The sequence below is a fragment of the Hypanus sabinus genome, chromosome 12, assembly GCF_030144855.1.
Source record: "Hypanus sabinus isolate sHypSab1 chromosome 12, sHypSab1.hap1, whole genome shotgun sequence".
NCBI lineage: Eukaryota > Metazoa > Chordata > Chondrichthyes > Myliobatiformes > Dasyatidae > Hypanus > Hypanus sabinus.
In genome coordinates this window covers 86,699,043-86,724,024 of record NC_082717.1, presented here as the reverse complement: position 1 = coordinate 86,724,024, position 24,982 = coordinate 86,699,043, and the positions used below count along the sequence as shown (strand labels likewise).

Below are 24,982 nucleotides of genomic sequence, written 5' to 3'. Positions count from 1 at the left end.
CCTTCCTCATCACAGACTCAACGTGCAAATTAACATTTAGGAAATTCTGCACAAGGACTTCCATGTGCCTTAGTTTTTTGTATTTTCTCTTCATTTAGAAAATTATCAACCCTTTCATTTCCTTGACCAAAGTGCATGACCATACACTTTCTGACATTGTATTCCATCTGCCATTTCTTTGCCCATTCTCCTGATCTGTCTTAGTCCTTATGTAGCCTCTCTACTTTCTCAAAATTACCTACACCTCCAACTGTCTTCATAACATCTGTAAACTTTGCAACAAAGCCATCAATTTCATCATCCAAATCATTGACATATAGTATAAAAGGAATCTGTCCCAACACAGACCCCTCTGGAACACCACATGAAAAGGCTCCCTTTATTCCCACTCTTTACCTCCTGCCAATCAGCCAATGCTCTATCCATTCACAAACTAGAGAAAATGTTCAGATGCTGGAAATCCGAGCAGCACACACAAAGTGCTGGAGGAACTCAGCAGGCCAGGCAGCATCTATGGAAAAGAGTACAGTCGACATTTGGGCAGAGACCCTTCCTCAGGACTGGAAAGAAAAAGATGAGGAGTCAGAGTAAGAAAGTTGGGAGAAAGGAGGAAGAACCACAAGGGGATGGGCGAATCTGAAGGTTGTGAAACAAACTACTGGGAAGTCGATTGATGAAAGAGATACAGGGATAGAGAAGGGGGAATCAGATAGGCTATGGAAGAAAGAAAAAGGAGAGGAGCACCAGGGAGAGGTGACAGGCAGGTAAGAGAGGGAAATAGGAATGGGGAATGGTGAAGAGGGGAGGGGGCGGCATTACTGGAAGTTGATATCCATGCCATCATGTTGAAAGCTACCTGGATGGAATATAAGGAGTTGCTCCTCCAATCTGAGCGCGGACTTATCGCAACAGTAGAAAAGGCCATAGACCGACATATTGGAATGGGAATGGGAAGTGGAATTAAAATGGGTGGCCACTGGGGATTCTGCTTTTCCTGGCGGATGGAGTGTAGGTGCTCAGCGAAACGGTCTCCCAATCTATGTCGGGTCTCACCAATATACAGAAGGCCGCGTTGGGAGCACTGGACACAGTAGATGACCCAACAGACTCACAGGCGAAGTGTTGCCTCCCCTGGAAGGACTGTATTGGGCCCTGAATGGTAGTGAGGGAGGAGGTGTGGGGGCAGGTGTAGCACTTGTTCTGCTTGCAAGGATAAGTGCCCGGAGGGAGATGGGTGGGTAGGGACAAATGGACAAGGAAGTCACATAGGGAGTGATCCCTGCGGAAAACAGAAATTGTGTGGGAGGGGGGCACGGAGGGAAAGATGTGCTTAGTGGTGGGATCCTGCTGGATGTGGCAGAGATTATGGAGAATTATGTGTTGGATGCAGAGGTTGGTGGAGTAGTATGTGAGGGCAAGAGGAACCCTATCCCTGGTGGGCTGGCTGGAGGATGGGATTTACTCCCTTGTCCATTTGTTTCTACCCACTGATCTCCCTCCTGGCATTTGTTTTTGCAAGTGGAACAGGTTTTACTTCTGCCCCTACATCTCTGCTTTCACTACCATTCAGGGCCCCAAATTATCCTTGCAGTTTAGATGACACTTCACCTGTGAGTCTGTTGGAGTCGTCTACTGTATCCAATGCTCCTGGTGTGGCCTCCTGTATATCGGTGAGACTCAATGCAGATTGGGAGACCGCTTCACCAAGCACCTACGCTTCGTCCATTAGGAAAAGCAGGATCTCGCAGTGGCCACCCATTTTAATTCCAATTCCCATTCTGACATGTCAGTCCTTGGCTTCCTCTACTGCTATGATATGGTCACTCTTGTCCATATATGCTGTCTCGCCTGCTGAGTTCCTCCAGCATTTTGTATGTACTGCTTTATCCATGCCATAATGTTTCCTGTAATACCATGGGCTCATAGCTTGTTGAGCAGCCTCATGTGTGGCACCTTGTCAAAGGCATTCTGAAAATCCAAGAACACAACATTAACTGATTCTCCTTTGTCTATCCTGCTTGTTATTTCTTCAAATTATTCCAACAGATTTTGTTAGGCAAGATTTTCCTTTGAGGGCAAATCTTTTATCATATGCCTCCAAGTACTCTGAGACCTCAAACTTAATAATCGACTCTAACACCTTTTCAACCACTGAGAGCATACTAACTGGCCGATAGTTTCCTTTCTTCTGCCTCTCTCTATTCTTGAAGAGTGGAGTGACATTTACAATTTTCCAGTCTTCTGGAACCATTCCAGAATCTAGTGATTCTTGAAAGGTCATTACTAATGTCTCCATAATCTCTTCAGCCACCTCTTTCAGAACACTGGGATGTACACCATCCTGTCCAGGTAACTTATCTATCTTCAGGCCTTTCAGTTTCCTAAGAACCTTCTCTCTAGTAGTGGTAACTTCACACACTTCATGACGCCTGACACCTGGAACTTCTGCCATACAGCTGGTATCTTCCACAGTAAAGACTGATGCAACATGCTTAGTACCCCAGTACTATCTCTCCAGCATCATTTCCCAGCGGTCTGATATCCACTTTCTCCTCTCTTTTATACTTATGTATCTGAAGAAATGTGGTATCCTCTTTAAAAATTACTGGCAAGCTTAACTTTGTATTCCACCATTGCCTTCTCAATGACTTTCATAGTTGCTTTTTGTTGTGTTTTAAAAGCTTCCCAATCCTCCAACTTCCCACAAATTTTTGCTCTATTATATGCCCCTTCTTTGGCTTTTATGTTGGCTTTGACTTCTCTTGTTAGCCATGGTTTTGTCATCTTTCCTTTAAAATACTCTTCCTCTTTGGGTTGCCTTTTGATTTGCTTCCAAAAATAACAGCCATTGCTTCTCTGCCGTCATCCCTGCCAGTGTTCTTTTCCAATCAATTCTGGCCAACTTCTCTCTTATGCCTATGTAATGCCCTTTACTCCTCTGTAATACTTTGATGTTAGCTTCTCCCTCTAAAGTTTCAGGGTGAATTTAATCATATTATGATCACTTTTCCCCGAAGGAATTTCTCTAATCAATTCTGGTTCATTGCACAACACCCAATCCAGAATAGCTGATCCCATTGTGGGCTCAACCATGATCTGCTCTAAAAAAACCAATCATAGGCAGTCTAGAAAACCCTCCTCTTGGAATCCAGCACCAACCTGATTTTCCCATCTACCTGCATATTCAAATCCCCCATGACTATTGTAATATTGCCCTTTTGACATGCATTTTCTATCTCCCATTGTAGCTTGTAGAGCACATCCTAACTACTCTTTGGGGGTCTGTGTACATCTCCCATCAGGGTCTTTTTACCCTTGCAGTTCCTTAGCTCTATCCACAATGAATCAACACCTTCCAACCCTATGTTGCCTCTCTCTAATGATTTGATTTCAAATGTTACGAACAGAGCAAAGCCACCGTCTCTGCCTCCCTGCCTGACCTTTCGATACAATGTGCATCCTTGGACACTAAGCTCCCAGCTATAGTCTCTCAGTCACAATTCAGTGATGCCTACAACACTCGTACCAATCTGCAACTGTGCTGCAAGTTAATCTACTTTATTCTGTATACTGTGCATATTCAAATATAGTACCTTCAGTCCTGTATTCTCCCTTTTTGATTTTGTCTGCCTTTTACATTGCAAATCATCCTGTTGACTATAATTTTTCCCTATTAGTGGTCTCTCCTCGCTACACACTGGCTGTTTGTAAACCGGCTACCTCATCTACAGCACAATCATCCGCCTTTCCTACGATATTTCTTGTATTGAAATATATAGCATGTAGCTCAGGACACTCATGGCAACATACTCAACCTTTTGATTCCTAACTTTGTCTGAGGTCTTACCAACATCTGCCTCCACAACCTCCCCACTAACTTCTGGCACCCTGGTTCCCATCCCCCTGTAACTTTAGCTTAAAATTATCAACATTAACTACATGTTAGTGTTCCTTATATCAAATTCTATTGTTTCATCCATTACTTATAACTGGCCAAAAGTTTCCTGATTTGTCTCTCCCTACTTACTTAAACATCAAGGTACTTGTTACTACCTTCCAGTCCACAATCTACAATGAAGGAGATTCTGAAAGATCAAAACCATTCTGTCCACTTTCACTGCAGCCAGCTTGTTTAGAATGTAGAATATCAGGCCGATACATTGGTCGCTGGTCAAAGCTCTTTTTTGCTGTCGCAACCTGCTACTGGCTTTTCTACTCAGGCAGTGAAATCCCCTCCTCTCAAAATTTCCAACGTCCGGATTGGTTGCTGGTCAAAGCTCTTTTTCGGTTCTTGATTCATAAGGGAGTCAAAGGTTACAGGGAGAAGGCAGGAGAATGGAATTGAAAGTGATAATAAATCAGCCATGATGGAATGATGGAGAAACTTGATGAGGTGAGTGGCCTAATTCTAATCCTATGTCTTATGGTTTTATGGTATAGAGGAAATTAAGGAGAAAGGTTCTAACAATCCTGCATCGTATGTTCGGACCTTAGGAAAGCTTGGCATTTCCGCACCGGCCTGGCCGGCATATAAAGTCACAGAATGAAAGATCTGAGGGAACGCTTCAAACCCCATCCCTTTAATGAGCTATTGTGCTGTTTCTGCTGAAATAGAGTAAATTCTTTTCACAGAATGCAGCAAAGGGACCTAACTGAAAGCTACAAAGAAACAATTTCTCATTGACTGCCAGTTCCCATAGAATCGGAGTGCATGGAGACCAGAACTGGACAAATATGCCCATTGTTTTTGCACTGGTAAACAATAGCAATTTATGACTGGAACACTATTGAATTCTGTTGTTTATAAATTATTGAACTGTATCCATACTATGCAGAAAAATAATTAAGATGCATGAAGTAATGTTTTTGATTTCAGTTTACCTCAACATTCACTGTAGTAAGCAAAGTGTAGAAAGAAAAAAAACAGTAACAAATACTGCAGATGTTGAAAATTGGAGATAAAAACAAACATAGTGGAAACACTCAGCAGGTCAGGTAACAGCTGTGGAGAGAGCAACAGAGGTAATACTTGATGTAAGGTGGACTGCCCATTTTTGTCTCTTTTCCAGATCTGTCCAGACCTGAAACATTAATTATTTTTCTCTTTCCACAGATGCCACCTAACTTCTGTTTGTGTAGCGTTTTCTGTTGTTATTTCAAAGTGTAGTCAATGTTAATGGCCTGAAGTTGGTTGAAAGGATTCAAGGAAGATATTATAGCTCTCTCTGCTATTAGCAGCACATGATCATTCATGTTGAAATGAAGGAACAAAAGCAGGTTCAGTTTAAGATCTCATTGAAAAGACCAATGACAGTGTAGCAGTCCAGAGCGTTCAATTTAGTTATGGCCAAATCTCCAGAGAACAACCTTCTGAGTCAGGAGAGCGACAGGCTGAGCTGCAGCTGACAAAACATATCTTTCAGTTAATCAGAACTACACTCATCTTTAGACAGTAAAGACACCTACATTAACCTATTGCTTATTGACAACAGCTCTGCCTTCAATGTTATGATTCCAAACAAATTCAACGCCAAACTCCAGACCCTTGGAGTCAATGCCACCTTCTGCATCCAGATCTTTGACTTCCTGACAAACAGACTGGAATTAGTAACGATAGGCAGCAACCCCTCTGCCACGATTATTCTAAACTCTGGGGCGTCCTCAGTTCCCTACTCTACTCCTTGTAGACTCATGATTGTGTGACCTTATTCTTCTCTGATTCCATCACTGAGTTTGAAACACATACCACTATTGTGGGCTGAATCTCAAATAACGATGAGTCGGGTAACAAGGAAATAGTAGGTTCAAGGACATGATGAAATGACAATAACCTTACCCTCAATGTCAACAAAACAAGACAGCTGGTCATTGCCCTCAGAAAATGCAGAAATGCATAAGCTCCTATCTACATCAACAGCTCCCAGGTTCAGAGGGTTGAGAGCTTCATGTTTCCAGGTGTGAACATCACCAACAACCTGAATTTTGATCGCACAGCCATGAAAGCTCACCAATGCCTCTGCTTGCTCAGGAGGATAAAGAATAATGGCTTGTCTCCATTAACTCTTAACAATCTTCACCATAGATATCTGAATGCATAATGGCTTGGTATGGCAACTGCTCTGCACGTGACCACAAAAAAATTCCGGGAATTGTAGGCGCAGCTTGGCATAACAAGGAAACCTCAGCTCAGCATAAAAAAAGCCTTCCCTCCATGGACTCTTACTATACTTCTTGCTGCCTCAGTAAAGCAGCCAGCGTAATCAACGATCCCCCACCACCCGTGCATACGTGTACTTGTGTATATAACAATAAACTCAACTTCGACTTTAGTTTTGTTATAGTTGTAGAAGTCATTGGTGAGACTATAGTTGGAGAATTGTGTGCAGTTCTGGTCATGAGAAATAATGCCACTATTCTTGAAAGGGTGCAAGAGAGATTCATGAGGATATTACTGGGACTGGAGGGTTGAGCTATAAAAAGAGGTGGGTTAAGTTAGGACTTTTTTTTCACAAGAGCAAAGGATGGTGAGGAATGATGTTACAAAGATATATTAAGTCATGAGGGGTGTTGATAATGGTTACAATCTCTTTCCCAGGATGAGGGAGTCTGGAACAGAGGGAACAGATTTAAGGTTAGTGTTGAAAGATTTAAAAGGGACCAGAGGAGAAACATTTTTACACAGAGTGGTGGCTAATGGAACAAGCTGCCAGATGAAGCTGTAGAAGTGTGTACATTTACAATGTCAAAATACATTTGGACAGGTATGTAGATAGGAAAGGGTTAGAGGAATGTGGCAAATTGTACAAGCTTGGTTAGACACCCTTGTTGGCACGGATAAGCTGGATTGTATGCTCTCTTTCTGTGCAATATGACTATTTTACACTGTTGACAGTTAGAGATCAAAATAACAAGAAAATTGCACATCGACCACCATTTGGTACTTACACTTCCCACATCAGATAAATCTGTGAAAATAGCTATCACACACGCAATACAATGAAAATGGCCTCGAACTCAGTGATGCTGTATCAGCATATGACATTTTACACAGATAGCTGACTGTTTATAAAGAGATAAGATGCAATGTAATGTGAAGGTTGAAAAGCGAAGATACAAATTGGAAGACACACTAAGGAAAATCACTCTCTACTGAAAGCCTTCTAATAATTAAAAATCGAGTCCACACCCAGGCAATGGGGGTTTAGGTCCTTAAATCCAATTGATGTAAGCAGAGTCCTCCTCTCAAGCAAAGTTTCTGACCTTGGTCTACCCTGCCTCTCTGAGTTAACGTCCCACATGCATTTACTCAACAAGCTTCTTCCCTTGTAGCCTGCACGATGAATATCATGTAAAATAAAAGCAGAAAATGCTGGAAATACTCAAGAAGGCAGGTCAAATCTGTGGGAAAAGAACCAGTTACAGCTTCAGATTGATCCCTTGTTGTAACTGGGAATGAAACAGAGGAAGCTTGTTAAGCTTCACTGAGGATTGGGAGGTCTCCGATTGGGTAAAACCAAGGTGACAATGGGGATGAGCTGTAAACATGGATTTCTGGCCAGTGAGAAAATGGGAGCAGTTAGAACAGAGATAGAAAAAGGATCTTCAATCTGTTCCTGTTCCCAGAGATGTGGCCTCACCTGCCGAGTATTTCAGGCACTTTTCATTTTTATTATAGACTAAAGAATAGGAAGAGCTTTGAAATGCAATTCAGGAAGGCATGCCAGGCAGGTGGAGGCTGGGCACGTCCTCCACTTCACAAGCTGAACTGATAGCACAGATGTAAAAAAAGCATGTCTTAATTCCCCACCTCATTAGATAAGCACAATCGTAAATTCTGGACCTTGCAGCATTTCTGATTGTAATCTACTCCTCATCACAACTGGCTTCTTCACTGCTAATGTACCCACCATCTGACAAGCTCCTCCTCTCAGCCACACAACAACTGTGGGTGTCTTTCAGAAGCTTACCTGTGTTCCACTTTGCCCTTGTAATAATAAGCAATTCCTCCCACACCTCCCACCCCGATGATTTTCTGATCTACAGCCTCATCACTAGATCTTCAACACATCTAGCTTTTTCCCTTCCCTTCTATCTTTTTCTTTTTCCTTTCATCTCTTCCTTCCATAGCTTTTACTGGGCTCTTACTGTGTCATCTGGTAGTTGATTGGCATCACTCCTGTGTATGGGTCAAAGATATTCTACCACAGTGAGCTGAGAATGCTATCTGGATTTTGACTGCTGCAGTACCAGGAGAATACTGCATGGTTAATACATGCCATTTTTGATGCAGGGCCCTATAAGACCTGGCATATTAGCATGAATCAATCCTTGACACTATCACAAAGCAGAGTAGGGAAACTCTGCCCAGTCTCCAGGTCTCCTGTTGAATGCATCTTGTAAACGACGTCGCTACAGTTGGTTATCTGCTCACCCGTTACCCTTAAGCTTTCTTCCACTTTGCTACACAAAACGAGCTGACATACTTCCTACACTACTACAGTGACTATAATTGTCAAGATATTGGTTTTAAAACCCCTTGCAATGGATCTAGTTTGTAAAAAACATGACATGTGCGACCTTTTTCTCTCATGACTTCTTCCTCCTCTCACGTAGATTCTCCACCCTCTTTCCATTCATGACCTTGACCTTCTTTCTATACCACCTCCTGTCTTCCCCCTCCTTATCCTAACTTTCTCATTCCTGGTCAAGATCTTTACTTCTCCTTCATTCCATCCCCTTCACCATATCCATTTTGATTCCATTACCATGACTCTTGTTTGAGCCGAAAGTTCAATGTGGTCTTGACAACAGCCTCACAGTGATGGTCTAGTAATGCTCATTGCGAGATGTCATCTTCTCTGGGGATCATCACCTTGTCACAGTGGAGAGCTCATGAGTTCCTGAGATCTTGAGAGCAATGCAGTCTGGAGCTTAGCTCCTGGTAGGATCAACCGTGGCAGTAAGGTCAGGGGGGAGGTTCCAAACAAGAGCTCAACGATGGAGCTGGTGGAAGGTGATGACGCATCACAACATCAGTGAAGGCAGAGGAAGGCTGAAGCAGTGAAGCGTCCCTAGTCGTGTTGCATTCCATGCTATGGACCCTGACCCCGATCTGTCAAGGACTGTATGATAGCTGCCTGTGTATCAACCTCCTCATGTCATGCACAGGCATTCTCCATTAAGGGAATATCCCCCCAGGACAACATCATACTTCACTTGAGTGATTGCAAATACTAAGTAAGTAGTAGTAATGCTCACTCACATCTTCTCTGAACTCTTTCCTTGATAAATTACTTTGGTCTCTATTTCATTCAGAATTGCCATTTTTAACAGCGCCATTGCGGAACAACTTCAACTATTGAGACAGTTTTATTGCATCTTTATAACTTGCAAGTGCGGTTTATTTTAGAAATGGGAATTGAAATTTATAATGAAAATAAAATGATTGAGTAATCTTAAATTGGGGACTGACTGAATCTACATCTAGCCATCTGATTATCTCCATTTCACCCTAACCACTGGCTGTCAGTATCCATATCCAAAACTACAGGAGTGACACCTACATCTTTGTCATTTCCTGTCTGCGCCAATTGACTTTTCTGATGTTTATTTAATGTAATTTGTGGGGGTTTTTTTGCTTTAATTTCATTCAAAGTTAAAATAAAAAATTGCCCATGCAAATTTATGGGCCTAATTTGACCCTGCCAACCAGGGTGTCAGCCCAAAACAACGACTGAACTCTCTTCCATAGATCCTGCCTGTCCTGCTGAATTCGGCAAGCGTTTTGCATGTGGCTTGGATTTCCATCATCTGCAGACTTCCTCTTGCTTGTTATTCATATGTTGTGTCTAACAGATTGAAAATAATCTGATGTTTTAACGATTGTCAGCTATGGCTCAGTGTACCTTTGCTCTGGAGTTAGAACATTTAGAGTTTGGTTGGTTGGCATCTGTCTGTCTCTTAGGACAGTGGGTGATGATGACCATCATCACAAGCCTGGGCAGAAGGTATGGAGATCCTGAGATCTCCCCCTCTCGGCCTCACCAGTGTAGTTCAAAGGAAAGCTTATGAAGCAATACGTTTGGTACCAGCTTGACTGAAGGAGCTTCCAGAAGGATGTTCAATAATTTCCAGCCGCCTTAGGGTCTCCACTCCAGATTTGCTGTCTGGGTTTGCTTCCGTAGCCTTCGTCTCTGCCAAGGCTGCACACAAGGCAGTGGGGCTATTTACCCATAGCTGGGGATCAGGTTCACAATCACCAGGAGGTATCCACACACCGGTGGGCCTGCATGCTAAGTGTACAGGGTCCAGACCTCCTCCCTGTGCTATGTCCCCAGAGTATGAAAGGAGTTCAGTTTCAGTGTGTCACCTATGTGGAGGCACTACATGAGGCTTACTGTGGGAGAGGCTATGGACTGGCAGGGAGAGACTTACACATTCAGCTCTCCTTTTCATGAGACTGCTAGCCACTGTTGGAAGCTGAAAGTGAGAGCGACAAGCGCTACCCACTACACTACCACACTAGATGCATGACAACAACCATTTTGACTCAACTATTTTGGGTTTAAGATTCAGAATGAACAACTGAGTGTAATTTGTTGAGATTTGTGTGATTTACTGAAGGGCATTGTGCTGTCTTTTGGATGTGATGTTCAACCAGATATTCATTTAGGTGGAGGCAGACCTCAGTCTTAATGCTGCACTTTTTAGCATGGGGAAAAGACCAAGGGCTTCTTTTAGTGATTGACAGGAGGACTGCCTATTCAGGTAATGCATCAAGTTATTTGTAAGCCCAGCCCCAACCCTGTTTCTGGGAAGACTAAATATCCTAAAACTGGGAGAAGCAATTTGATGCATCAGTGATAATGGCTAAAGAGTATTTTGATGGTTTAAGGAAAATCAGACAGAAAACAAATGAGATTTTAATTAACTAAAGTATTCAACATGGAAAGTAATAGCTATACACAAGAGGATATACTGTAATAAGCAGCTGTATGCACTGTATATCGAATTTATTCTTTCAGTCTCCCAACAGTGTGAGTGCATGTGGCATCCCTGGCTTCAGTCAAGTGTCTCCCTTTTCTTCAGGCAGAAAACTTGCTAAATTACTACTTTTTCTATTGAATTACTGCATTCTTTCTGCTCCTGCTCACAGCTTTTCCAGTTCTCCTGTGAACCAAAATCCAGGTTGGTAGAGGAACTCGACAGGCTGGGCAGCATTATTGGGTGCAAAGGAACCAGGTCAAACTCACAGATAGGGACTGGTGCATTGGGACTGCAGATTGCAGTGACTTTTCAATCTTGCTTACCTAGCCTTCTATTCTTTTCTATGGACAAGCAGTCTGCATTCCCTCCCCCCTCCCCCATCATTCCAAGCCCCCTAAAACATCCTAAAGACAAGTGCAATCCTGCCAGGTGGCCATGGAGTTCTACCTACTGGCTTTGGTTACCTCTAAACTCTGACTATCTCAACTGCAACCTTCCACGAATTTGTGGCCTGGAATGTGCTGCCTGGGGTGGTGATAGAGACAGGTACATTAGGGACTTCTACGAGGTGTTTAGATAGGCACATGAATGTGAGGAAATGGAAGGGTACGGACATTTTGTGGGTACACGGATTAGTTCATTTGGTCATTTGACTACTGATTTAACTGGTTTGGCACAACATTGTGGGTTGATGGGCCTGTTCCTGTGCTATACTGTTCTATTTTCTATGTTTAATTATAAAACCTTGCTGCCACTATCCCAGCTACACGATCAGCCTTCATCCTTGTTCTTTCTAACCTGATGTGGGCAGCCTATCTGTCAAAGCCTTGATTTATAAATCCTCATCCTTATGTTTGATCATATTTATTCCTATACCACCACAACCTTGTTCAACCATAAAAGTATTTCAGCAAATCTGACCTTTCCTCATTTCCTTCTCCCCATCACCACCATGATCTGATGGCTCACTGGAGTTTAGAAGAATGAGGAGGGGATTTCTTTGAAATCTATCCAATATTGAAAGGCCTAGATATAGTAGACATGGAGAGGATGTTTCCTATAGTGGGGGAGTCCAGGACCAGAGGGCAGAACCTCAGAAAAGAACAGAGATGAGGAGGAATTTCTTTAGCCAGGAGGGGGCAAATCTGTGGAATTCATTGCCACAGAGGGTACTTTGAAAGCAGAGGCTGATAGGTTCTTGATTAGGAAGGGTGTCAAAGGTAATGGGGAGAAGGCAGGAGAATGTGTTTGAGAGGGATAATAAATCAGCCATAATTGAATGGTGGAGAAGGCTTGATGGGCCGATTGGCCTAATTCTGCTCCTAAGTCTTACGATCAGCTTGTTAGTCGCTAAACTCTACCTTCACCTATCCTCTACAAACTCCTGCTCTCCTCTTACGATCGTCCCTGAAACTTCAGTGTGTATCTAACTATTTAGCTATCTCTCCTAAAAGTATCATCCTTAGCCGAGTGTAAGCAGCTCTCCGGTGAGGGGCTCTGGGGTGTTTTTTACTTAAGGCATTACAACTGCTGCTGTAGCTGCATCTAAGAGCTTCTGTCTAGTTTCATTGCCATGTCTTTCCTTCAGCTTAAAAATCATTGTGTCTACAGCTATGCTTCCAAACAGGCTGAGCTAAGTTTTGAGCTGCTCCTTGTAGTGGGAATACTTCACTAACATCCAGCAGAATTAAATGCTACTTTGAGACTCCCAGTGGCTTTGCAATTGAACTAACAGTTGCACGTTGCGTTTGGGATATTTACTGCTAAGTTTGTTTTGTAAATAAATGCATCTTTCTGGAACTGTGTTTTAGTGCATGGAAATCAATAGTTCTTATGTATGTTCTTCAAAGACGTCTGGTATGGACAGATACCTCTCCTGGGGTGCTTCAGCTGAGTGCTCAGCAGATGGACTGGTTTAATATGTCAGATACCTGCTGACGGTCAGTGCTTAACAGATTGCAATTAGTGTTCTCATCTATAACCGTGCAATGTTATTGTAATAAATGGCCCAAGAGCACCACAGTAATATGGCAAAGGGCCACATCTATTTGTATACACACATCTGTACATTACATGTAAACACACTCATGCGAGCATGCTAAAATGAGTGTACTCGCGTGCAAGCATGGCAGTCCGACTTAGGGCTGACCTTGAGCAAGAGCGTATTTCTGGGCCAGCCTGGGTCCATTGGCAGAACTTTACAGGAAGTTGGCACTGAACAGTGATGGCACGGGGGAAGAAGGTGTTGCTTGCCGTACAGCGGGGGACGCTGCTGGATGTGGTGGAGAGGACTCCAGCAGGACAAAGAAGGATAGAGACACTGGATGGATGTCCTTGCGGGTGGAGGCAGACAGAATGAGCAGCTCCAAGGTCACGGGTACAGTGTGACAAGAAATCCAACATCTCTAGCAGGAGGGGCAGTGAAATCAAGGACCGTTGGTACCGATACCACTAGGGTCATGGAACTATACAGCACCCAAACAGGCCCTTTGGCCCAATTCATCCATGCTGACCAAGACACACAGCTAAACTAGTCCCAAATGCCTATAATTTTCATCTGGCCTATAACCTTTCCTCACCATGTACCTGTCCGTGTCTTTCAAATATTGTTATTTGAGTAATTCAGCCACTTCTTCTGGCAGCTTGTTTCAAACATGCACCACGCTCTGCATAAAGAAGCTGTGCCTCAGATCCTGATTAAATCTTTCTCCACTCAACTTAAACTACCACACTTTAGGTTTTAATTCCCTTTGCCTGGGGAACAGACTATGTCCATTCACTTCATCTGTGCCCCTCTCATAATTTTATACACCTCTATAAGGTCACCCTTCAGTCTCCAGTGCCCCAGGAAACAAAGCCCTAGCCTGTCCAACCTCTCCCTGGAGTTCAGGTCCTCAAATCCTGGCAACATTCTCATAAATTTTCTTTGCACTGTTTCCAGGTTAATGACACCTTTTCTACAGAGGCTGGTAACCAAAACTCTACACATTACTCCAGGTCTTGTACAACTGCAATACCATGTCCCAACCTCCAGTGTCTGTCCAAGCTGTGTTGTGCTATTAGTCAGCTGTATCCCATTGATGTCCTGTCCCATATACATTTGATGTTCCAGTTTACTAAAGGAAATTACAAATATTGTGTGCCACGGTAGTGTAGCAGTTAGCACAATGCTATTATAGCTTGGGGTATCAGGGTTCAGGGTTCAGTTCTGATGTCGTCTGTAAGGAGTTTGTATATTCCTTCCCATGAAAGTGTGGGTATCCTCCGGGTGCTCTGCTTCCCTCCCAAAATCCAAAGGGATACTAGTTAGTAGGTTAGTTGGTTAATTAGTAGTTAAATTGTCCCGTGATTAGGCTAGGGTTAAATAGATGGGTTGCTGGTTAGTGTGGCTCTTTGGGCTGGATGATCCCATTCCGCATTGTGTCACCAACTAAAAATGAATAATTAAATAAATATATTTCATAAACTTTAATTTAGGCCTTGAAAATTCACAATATTTTGCAACACGTAAAAATATATAAACCATTAAAAAAAGGCTTCAAGAGCAGAATGTTGGTATCTTTTACCTCATTTTCAGTGTCATAAGTTATTGCTTTTATTTTTGATTGAAAAAGTGAATGAGAATTCGGCTGCATTGACAAGAATGCTCATGTGAAGGTTCACAGAGGGGCAATGTACCCCAGAAGCACAGCACAGCAGGTAAATGACAACTGCTTTGAACGTGGCTTCTTTTTGCCACATATTGAGAATTTTAAACAAACAATACTATATTTAAATACTCAATTGTCGTAGCGACATCCATGGCTGAATCACACAGTCCAATTATTAATAATTAGAACAAGATGTAAGCTATTGAAGAATTACAAATTTCAAATTCATGAACTAAAATGTTGAATCAATAGTAAGGAGGCTCTTACTCTGGGACCATTTTCTCCTCATTATGTTATCTAGTCATTGAATCATTCACCACTGTAGCAGACCATTCTGCATTTTATCTAGGTCCTATCCAATTATTCCACATAGGTTTAAGTAATCAACACATACAAAAATAAACCATCTACTATCATACATCAACCTGCTTGCTTCAAAAAGCTATTAGATTAGTGCATGCCTCTGCTTCTTTTCAGTCACTCCTGCAGCCGACCTTTCAGCCTCGCTGATCTTTCCCTTTTGAAAGTTACTGTTGCCCGCCATTCTATCAGGCAATGAATTTCTGTCTGTATTAACTCAATTGCCCTGGAGTTTGGTTGACCAAATTGTCAATAGGTTGTCAAGAGATTCTCCTGATTTTCCTCCCTTCCTTGAATGGACATTCAAGGTACTAAAGTTTCTGTGCAGGCATTGTGAAGTCCAATTTGCAAATTAGTTTCAATGAACTTAAACCTTCATGTCACCTTTGTTGACTACCCTTAAATCTGCATTGTCTATCAATTGAAACAATTTCTCTGTAGCTTCTACATCAAAGCCCTTCATGACTCTGGAACATCTCAAGTCCTTCTAGTTTTGTTTTCTCCTCTCCCAAACATCCCATTTGCTCATGATTGAAACATTCCTACCAGCATTTTCATTTCTCTATTTGTTCCCATTTGCCCATCCCATCTCCCTTAAATGGTTCCGCATTTCAGCTTTCTTTCCTATCAGCACTTTGTTGCCTCTACTTATCACCTCTCAGGCTCTGTCACTATTTCCACTCTTCCCTCCTCCCTCTGCCTATCACCCTTCCTCACTGGCATCTACCCAGATCCTGTCCCACCCTTTTACCCTCACGTTTTTCTACTGGCTATTTTCCCTCTACTCTCTCAATCCTGTTGGAGGATCTCAACCCAGAATATTGACTGCTCATTTCCCTCCGCAGATGCTGCCACTGAGCCCCTCTTAAAGTTTGCCTTTGCTCCAGATATCAGCCTCTGCAATCTCTTGTGTCATTACTAAATAGGCCTCTTGTAGGATAAAATGAACTCAGCCTCATACTCTACCTTGTTATGATCTTTCACTATATTGTTTAACTGCACTGCACTGTTTTGGTAGCTTTTACACTTTATTCTGCATTCTTACTGTTTTACCTTGTTCTACCTCAGGGGTTCACAATCTTTTTTGTGCGACAGACCAATACCATTAAGCAAGGGGCCTGTGGACCCCAGAAGTCCTTGTTCTACCTCTATACACTGTGTAATGATTTGATTGATCTGTATGAACAGTTTGCAAAACAAGCTTTTCACTGTACCTTGGTACTTGGGAGAATAATAATCCAATACCAACACATGATAAGGATCTCAGCCCAGAATGTTGACTGGGCTCTTTTCCATAGATGCTGTCTGGCCTGCTGAGTTCCTCCAGCATTTTGCCTGTGTTGCATGCATTTGCAGCATCTGCAGATTTTCTCTTGTTTGTGATTGGAGCAACACCTAGATCTGCACCTCCTCTGATTTATGGAAAAGAATAACATCCATAGAAGTAGGAGCAAGACAATAATATGGAGGTGTCAATGGAAGTGTATCAGTTCACAGAAATGGAGGGAGTTCGGATGAAAAAACTTGTTATTTTATTACACCCTCTCAGAAATCCCATTATGATAGTAACCTCCCTGTTTGCTGGTGAAATTGTGGAAATCAAAATGCAAACCATTATCATATTTTCTGGGAATGCCCCGTTATTGAAGACTATTGGAGTGGGATATACAATGCCCCACAATGCATCTTTAAATGTGAAATATCCTTAGAAAGTAAGACCATATATTTTGTGTATACACCTCAAGAATGGTTGAAAAGAGATAAATAGTTAATGAATATACTGCTGGTGGCTGGTAAAAAGACTGTTACCAGGAGATGGTTATCATAGAAGAGTTCAACTTTAAATGCATGGATGGAAATTACAATGGACATTTACAAAATGGAGAAGATAGCATCATCTGTTAACCATAAGCTGGAACAATTTGATTCATACTGGGAAAAATGGTTTAACTACATAATGCCTCATAGACCTGATTTTATTCTCACAAATCAATTAATATATTGTAAAAAAAAGATCACTCCCTACTTTTTTCCTTTTGCTTGTTTTTTCTTTCCTCTCTTTTCTATAAGTGTATACCTCAGATAAATACTTTGTGGCGATTTGTGGCAAATATGACTATACAATATATGTGTACAATATCTGAAATACATCTTATGGAAATGTTTGTTCGATGATGAACTTCAATAAAAATAAATTGCAAAAAAAAAAAGAAATAGGAGCAAGAGAACCCAATCCAGCCATTTGAGCCTGCAGTGCCACTCAACAAGATCATGGCTGATCTTCCACCTCAGCATCAGGTTTCATCATGTTGGTTGACTAGCGGGAGGTTAAGAGTGGGAATAAAGGGCAGAAGGTGACTAGTGGTGTTGCACAGGGGACAGTGTTGGGATTGCTTCTTTTCACATTATATGCAAATGATTAGCATGAAGGAACTGATGGCTTTGTGGCCAAGTTTGCAGAAGATACAAAGATAGATGGAGCAGAATCTAATGATGAGGATGCAGAAGGACAGATTAGGAGAATGGGCAAAGAAGTGGCAGATAGAATACAGAGCAGGGAAGCGTATGGTCATGCACTTTGGTAAGATGGAATAAAGGCCTAGACTATTTCCTTAATAGTGAGTAAATTCAGAGATTAGTGATGCAAAGGGACTTGGGAGTCCTTTTGCAGGATTTCCTAAGGGTTTACTTGCAAGTTGAGTAGGTGGTAAGAAAGACAAATATAATGTTAGTATTCACTTCAAGAGGACTAGAATATAAAAGCAAGGATGAAATGCTAAGGCTTTATGAAGCATTAGTGAGACTGCACTGTGAGCAATTCTGGGCCCTTTATCTAAGGAAGGATGTGCCGGTGTTGGAGAGGATCCAGAGGAGGTTCACTAGAATCCTGCAAATGAAATGGTTCACGTCTAAGGAGAATTTGATGACTCTGGGCCATGAGAAGGGATCTCATTGAAACCTATTAAATATTGAAAGGCAAACACGAGGAAATCTGCAGATGCTGGAAATTCAAGCAACAACACAAAGTGCTGGTGGGACACAGCAGGCCAGGCAGCATCGATAGGAAGAAGCACTGTTGACATTTTGGGCCAAGACCCTTTGTCAGGACTAACTGAAAGGAAAGATAGTAAGAGATTTGAAAGTAGGAGGGGGAGGGGGAAATGTGAAATGATAGGAGAAGTCTGAAGCTAAGAGCTGGAAAGGTGATTGGCGAAAGGGATACAGAGCTGGAGAAGGGAAAGGATCATGAGACGGGAGGCCTTGGGAGAAAGAAAGGGGGAGGGGAGCACCAGAGGGAGATGGAAAACAGGCAAAGTGATGGGCAGAGAGAGAGAAATAAAAGGGAGGGGGAAAAACTAAATATATCAGGGATGGGGTAAGAAGGGGAGGATGGGCCTCCCGTCCCATGATCCTTTTCCTTCTCCAGCTCTGTATCCCTTTTGCCAATCACCTTTCTGGCTCTTAGCTTCACCCCACCCCCTCCGGTCTTCTCCTATCATTTCGCATTTTCCCTCCTACTTTCAAATCTCTTACTACCTTTTCTTTCAGATAGTCTTGACGAAGGGTCTCAGCCTGAAATGTCGACAGTGCTTCTTCCTATAGATGCTGCCTGGCCTGCTGCATTCCACAAATATTGAAAGGCCCAGACTGAGTGGACGTAGAGAGGATGTTTACTATTCGGGGACAGTCCAGAACCAGAAGGTGCAATCTCAGAATACAAAGATGTCCCTTTAGTACGGAGATGAAAGGAAGTTCTTTAGCCAGAGGATGGTTAATCTGTGGGATTCATTGCCAGATGGCTGTGGAGGCAAAATCATTTGATATACTTAAAGTGGAGGTTGATTGATTTTTGATTAGCAAGGGTGTGAAATGTTACAGGGAGAAGGCAGTACATTGCTGTTCAGAAGGATGATAAATCAGCTATGATGGAATGGTGGAGCAGGCTCAACAGTCCAAATGGCCTGATTCTGCTCCTACATCTTATGGTCTTTTGGTCCTAGTTCAATGGATGAGTAGCGAAGGGTCACCTATACCAGCAGAGACAGTCTGTGGGAATCCTAATGCATGGTTTCTGAGAGTGAAAGTAACCCTGCCTTTGACTTTGACAGCAGTGTAGGCACATGAAGTGTAGATCATTAGCATGTATCAAGAAAGAGCAACGAGCCTCATTCTTCCCCTGGAAGACACCACAGTAAAGTTCAGTCTAAAATCAACCATCCACAATTACTCTCTGCTTTCTGCATCTTAGTCAATTTTCCATCCATGCCAACAAACACATCTGGTGATAATTTATGAAAGTCCTTTGTAAGTCAATATACATGGCATCATCTGTAATATCCTCATCATCCTTTTAAAATACTTCATCAAGAAGTCAGTCATCCATGATTTGCCATCAACCAGTCCCTGCTGGTTTTCATTTATTAATGATTCCAAATGTCAATTAATTTAGTCACCGACTATTGTCACTAAAGCTGTTCCTAGGACCAATATTTGTCTAATTGGTTTGTAATATATTTCAAAAAGGAAGCACAGTACTTGCAATCTTCAAGACGTCTGTTGCTATTCCCACAATTCAATGAAAGACTGGGGCTGGAGTCTCTGCTCTTCTTACCTCAATTAACCCAGAAACTGAAAATCCATTTGTCTTTGATCAAACTTCCAAGATAATGACCTGCAACTCTTCATCTCATGTTCTTGATATTTATTTCTTATTTACATTATTTCTTTTTCTATTTGCACAATTTGTTGTCTTTTGCCCACTAGTTAGACACCCAGGTTGGTGTTGTGTTTCAGTATTTATTGAGAATGCCCACAAGAAGAAGAATCTTAGGGTTGTATATGCTGACCTATATCTACTATGATAATAAATGTACTTTGAACTTTGAACCTCACACTTAGCTACATTAATTTCTTTCTGCTATTTTAGCCCATTTTTCCAGTTGATCCAGATCCTTCTGATAGACTCCTTTGCTGTACACTATGCCCCAGTCTTGTTGTCATCAGCAAATTTAGTAGATAACAAACTGCAACAGAACCAGCACCAGTCCCTGCAGCACACTATTGGCCACAGGCTTCCAGTTAGAAAGGCAACCCTCTACTACCACTCTTTGGCTTATCTACCAATTTTCTACCTCATCCTTAATGCTGAGCAGCTGAACCTTCTTAACCAGCCTCCCATATAGGACTTTGTCAAAGGCCTTAACTGCTTAACATTTTTTTTCTTTTATCTTTCCTCCAATTGTTTCAGCCATGATATTAAAAATAAGTGGTATAATCTTGTTAATGACTAGCAACAGTCTCTCACCATCTGCCACAATTTTGAGGATAACAATTAAATTTCCCTTAATCTTCTATGTACTAGCATAAGTGTCCCAGCTCTTCCAAAATTACAATGGATTAAAATGAGGTTTAGAGGGACATGAGCCAACAGCAGGCAAATGGGACTGGCTTAGGTATACAAGGGCCAATTTCCGTACTGTAACTATGACTAAGTCTCTCGTTTCAGCACCATTGTGTTAAATCTCGTGCGTTCCCACCCTAGGACTTTGCAATCTTTCCGGGAGGAAAGTGCCCAGATCTGGAAACAATACTCCAGTTCAGAACTCACTAATGCTTTATAAATAGAATTCGGCACAATAGCAGACTTCAGTTTATTGTTTAATATTTCAAATTACTGTATTTTATTAGATTTGCCCACGGACACTCCTCAGACAGTGTATTCAGTTCCGTTGATGACAAGGCATCGTTGTAACTGATTGAATGGGCATTGAAACATCATTCGACCTTTGGACATTGAGTTCTGTTCTATCGCGTTACTAGCACACTGAGAAATTGGGACATTTCTAACCATCGGGACTAGTTGCTCTTGGAGACCAGGTTAGTCCGCTCAGGGTTTTACTTTAACGAGAGCCTTTTGTAGCCCATTCGAGTTACTTGCTGTAAAGCATGATTTTTCCGGTGCAAGTTTGCCAAAGGAATAAATTAGTGCTGAAGTTTTCCGTGCGCAGATAGCAAACGTGTTTCTTTTTCTATCAACAAAAATCGTAATTGCTATCCACCCGGTGTCAGGACACAGGAGGGGCGATGTTCAGGCCCTTTCGGGCACACGAGCTTCCGCTGTGAGCGGTGTCCCTCTGCTTTTAGCCGTGTGTGATTCGAAACACTCGAACGATGTCGGTGGAGATGACCTGATTTCAGTTTTGTAATGAAGTGGAGTGTAAGACAGGGGGCAGAAGTGTTGAAGCAAAGCAGCTTCGCGCGATAGACCTGCCCTAATACGACTGAGAGCTGGCAGAAGGCAGGGTACTCCTGGTTCGCAAGGCGTGTGGATGTTGCAAGATCGCAGGTAGGTCTCTAACCTCATTCTCTAATTCCGGGCTGTTTGATGGTGGAGAGCCAGCAAACGGTTGGTTCTGGTAACAGAGTTGCGCTAGCCTTGGTGCTGATTTATCCAAACGATGACCAGTAAGAACCAATACATTATTACAGTGCATGGGAACCTGCATTCATCATACCACCACGTTCAAAAGTAGAGTTAACGCGTTCATGGGGAAAACTGGGATCAAAATCTGCGTTTTTTAAAAAATTCGGTAAACGTGGCTGGAAGGATTTGTAAGGAGAGCCAAGAAATTAGTGGCATTATCTTGGTGTATCTAAGCTACAGTGAGCGATTTTGCCCAGAATCTCCTCGCTCCATTCCGTCTTGCACTTGGAATGGTTACAAAATACCTCTTGTAATCACTTAAATGAATCTTGGATGACTTTTGTTTGTAATTTCGCGATTTTAGAAAGTCCTACTAATTCCAAATACATTTGTACAATACATTTGTTGGACTCCAATTGATTGCACTGACGATTATACAGTTGTTTCTTCTAATCTGCGCTGGCCCAGGTTTAAACATAAATCGGCGATGCTTGTGGTCTCCGGCCTGGCTGTACTCAGTCCGCGGCTTGATCTGACATCTTCACCATGAAGATACTTTGGTGTCTGGAGTCGAGTTGCTATTCGCTCGTCTTTTTAAAGGCTATTATTCTAAAATCTTCATTCCCTATATTTGACCTGACCAGTTTATTTAAAAACTTGATTCGACATTTTAGAGGCATTTTTGTACTCGTAACTCGCCTTGCGCCCGGGTGGGAGAAGTCAGATTTGGTTAATCAGCGATTCCCTGACAAAGGCTGTAACCAAGACCTTCAATAATTTTTTTTTTTTAAAAAAGAAACCTGGTGAAAAACTCAGAATCTGTCTGAGCAGATAAACAGTTTAATGTTTCAGATCTGGGACCCTTCATCAAGACTGATGGAAAACTCCCTCATGTACAAAGAGCCGCGGTTAGCCTCGTTCTTCCCAGTGCTGTGTCTAATAAATACTAAAGAACATAAAGAACACAAATACTAAAGAAAAGGGGGAAAATTTAAAGGCGATTCTGGCACAACTTTTGTTTCACATAGGGAGTGGTCGGTGCCAGCTGTAGTAGTGGCAGCAGATACGTTTAAGAGGTTTTTGGATAGACGCATGAATGGACAGATATTGATCATGTGCAGAGAGAAGAGAATTATTAAATTTGACATGGTGTTAAACGTAATCGTAGTAGCCGAAAGGCCTATGCTGTACTTGTCTATGTTCTTCGCATGTCCTAATATCACTTTTGGTGACTTCTTTTTCAGCCTCAATGGCGCGTTTCCACAGACTGAAAGCCCTTTACAAATACTAAACCTTGCGTCTCAATGTGTCTGGTGAGATGATAACCATGAAGAGCGGCCTGGGCAACAGCAGGAACCCTTGCTTTGAAGTCGTGGCCCTTTGGCTGCTCATCATCCCGCTGACCCCCTGCGCCAAGGAACATGAAGTGGGCAAGAGAGTTCTGCTGTCCATGAACACGGCTCAGCGCTCGGTCGCTCGCAAGGACGGCGATGTGATTATTGGCGCCCTCTTCTCTGTACACCACCAGCCCCCGGCCGAGAAAGTGCCCGAGAGGAAGTGTGGAGAGGTTCGGGAGCAGTATGGGATCCAAAGGGTAGAAGCCATGTTTCACACTCTGGACATGATCAATGCCAACCACAATCTCCTGCCCAACATCACTCTGGGTTGTGAGATCAGGGACTCGTGCTGGCACTCGTCAGTTGCCCTGGAGCAGAGCATCGAGTTCATCCGTGACTCCCTCATCTCCATGAGGAACGAGAGGGATGGGCTAACCCAGTGCCTGGAAGGACCAGTCGCGGGTGCGAAAACCAAGACCCCCATCGCTGGGGTGATTGGGCCGGGTTCCAGTTCTGTGGCCATTCAGGTGCAGAACCTGTTACAGCTCTTCAATATTCCCCAGATCGCCTACTCGGCCACCAGCATTGACTTGAGCGACAAGACACTGTTCCAGTATTTCCTAAGAGTTGTACCCTCAGATACCCTTCAGGCCCGAGCAATGCTGGACATCGTGCAGCGGTACAACTGGACCTATGTGTCTGCCGTTCACACTGAAGGTAAAGCGGAGTGCGTTGCTTGTGCACGCTCTGGTTTCACACAGCTGCGGGGCGAACTTGTATCGCCGGTAGAACTACAGTATAACTTGGTAACTGGCGCATGGAGTTTTGGCAGGGTTTGGAGATGGTTTCTCAATTGTGGGGCTGTACGGGATAAACAGAAGCATGAAGATTTTAGAATAGTGGTTTAAAAAACGAGCGAATTGCAACTCGGCTCCAAAGTAGCTGCACGGTGCAGATGTGCTGCCCTCCCGGTTGTCACTGGTATTGTTGGAAGCTTATTGCTCCGTGCATTGTGCACAAAGCTCTCAGTCCCCGTTATCTATCTGACTGTTCTGTAGAACACAGCTAGTTGTATAACTGCGCGCTAGTGGGCCCGCAACTTCTTAATTAGGTCACGCGTAAGTTCGGTAAGTAAACCTTGAGCCTGGTCGTCGAAACGTATTCTAAAGTATATACACCACGCAGAATTACAGCCATACAATTAGACTCCATTACAATTACATTGCAATACAGTTACAAAGACCCTTACAATAGTCATAAGGACACAGAAACGAGCCCTTCGGCCCGACGCGTTCATGTTAACCTTTCTTCCCATCTACACTCATCCCAATTACCAGCCTTAGGATGTGACCAGACATTCCTGGGAAATACTCAGCAGGCCGGCTAGTTTCTGTGGATGGGGAAGTAGTTAAAGTTTTATGTCAGGGGCCCTAAGTCAGAACTTTCAACAAATTCAACTAGTCTGAGTCGCCAGTATAACCGGCGCCGTTATGTTAAACTGGGTTGTCTTGTAACTGTGCTGGCACTTGGTTAAAATGGCAGGGATTTCTGACAGGGACAGACGGTTGCCACACCCCGAGTACAGCGGGTATTCTGCAGGCTGCATTATTACAGGCCTCTTATTGCCCCAGGTGAGTTTCTGTTGGAGGGCCAGGTGGGCTCCTGACTGGATTCCAACCTTTCCTCAAGCAGAGGTCACCTTCCGAGCTTTCTACAAAACCTCAGCTGTGGAGGCATGTTGATCTCATTAATTTTAAGCCCTTGAGCTACATAAAAATTTGACAGTTTAAAAAAAATATACCTTACAACTTCTTGAGCTGACCTCAATTGCCATCACAAGAATCCTACTTCATCACATCAAAAAAACACTATTACTGAGCCGAGGATATTTCTGGCAAGGTTAGGTATTCTTATCTATTCCCCATTGCACTTGAGAAGCTGGGTCTGAACCTTTACCTTGTGTTCATGTGGGGAAGTGCTCCGAGGTGCGGTAAAGCAGCAAACTATCGAAGGCGGACTCCGTGGTGCCGGAGTCGTGCATGACCTGAAGGGAATCTGGAGCTGCAGGTTCTGCCATGCACCCAGTTCCTGCAAAGCGCTCCCTGTTGAATGAAAGATGACTCCACCCAGGGAGTGTACCCCGCCCTCTCTCACGATACGAAATCCCCACGGGTGGGGTCAGAGCCCGGCCCGTCTGGTTATATTTCCAGGATTTTGCTAGAACA

The 24,982-nt window shown here is 43.0% G+C and overlaps 1 protein-coding gene across 1 annotated transcript in view; it reads left to right on the top strand.

Moving 5' to 3' along the window:
- Nucleotides 1–22,747: 22,747 nt before the first annotated feature.
- The window catches only part of LOC132402400 (metabotropic glutamate receptor 1-like), a 246,385-nt gene continuing 244,150 nt past the window's right edge, over nucleotides 22,748–24,982 (top strand). Inside the window, exon 1 of the mRNA XM_059985257.1 lies at nucleotides 22,748–23,474. Within this exon, the coding sequence (XP_059841240.1) occupies nucleotides 22,748–23,474 (727 nt within the window). The remainder of the gene's footprint in view (nucleotides 23,475–24,982) is intronic.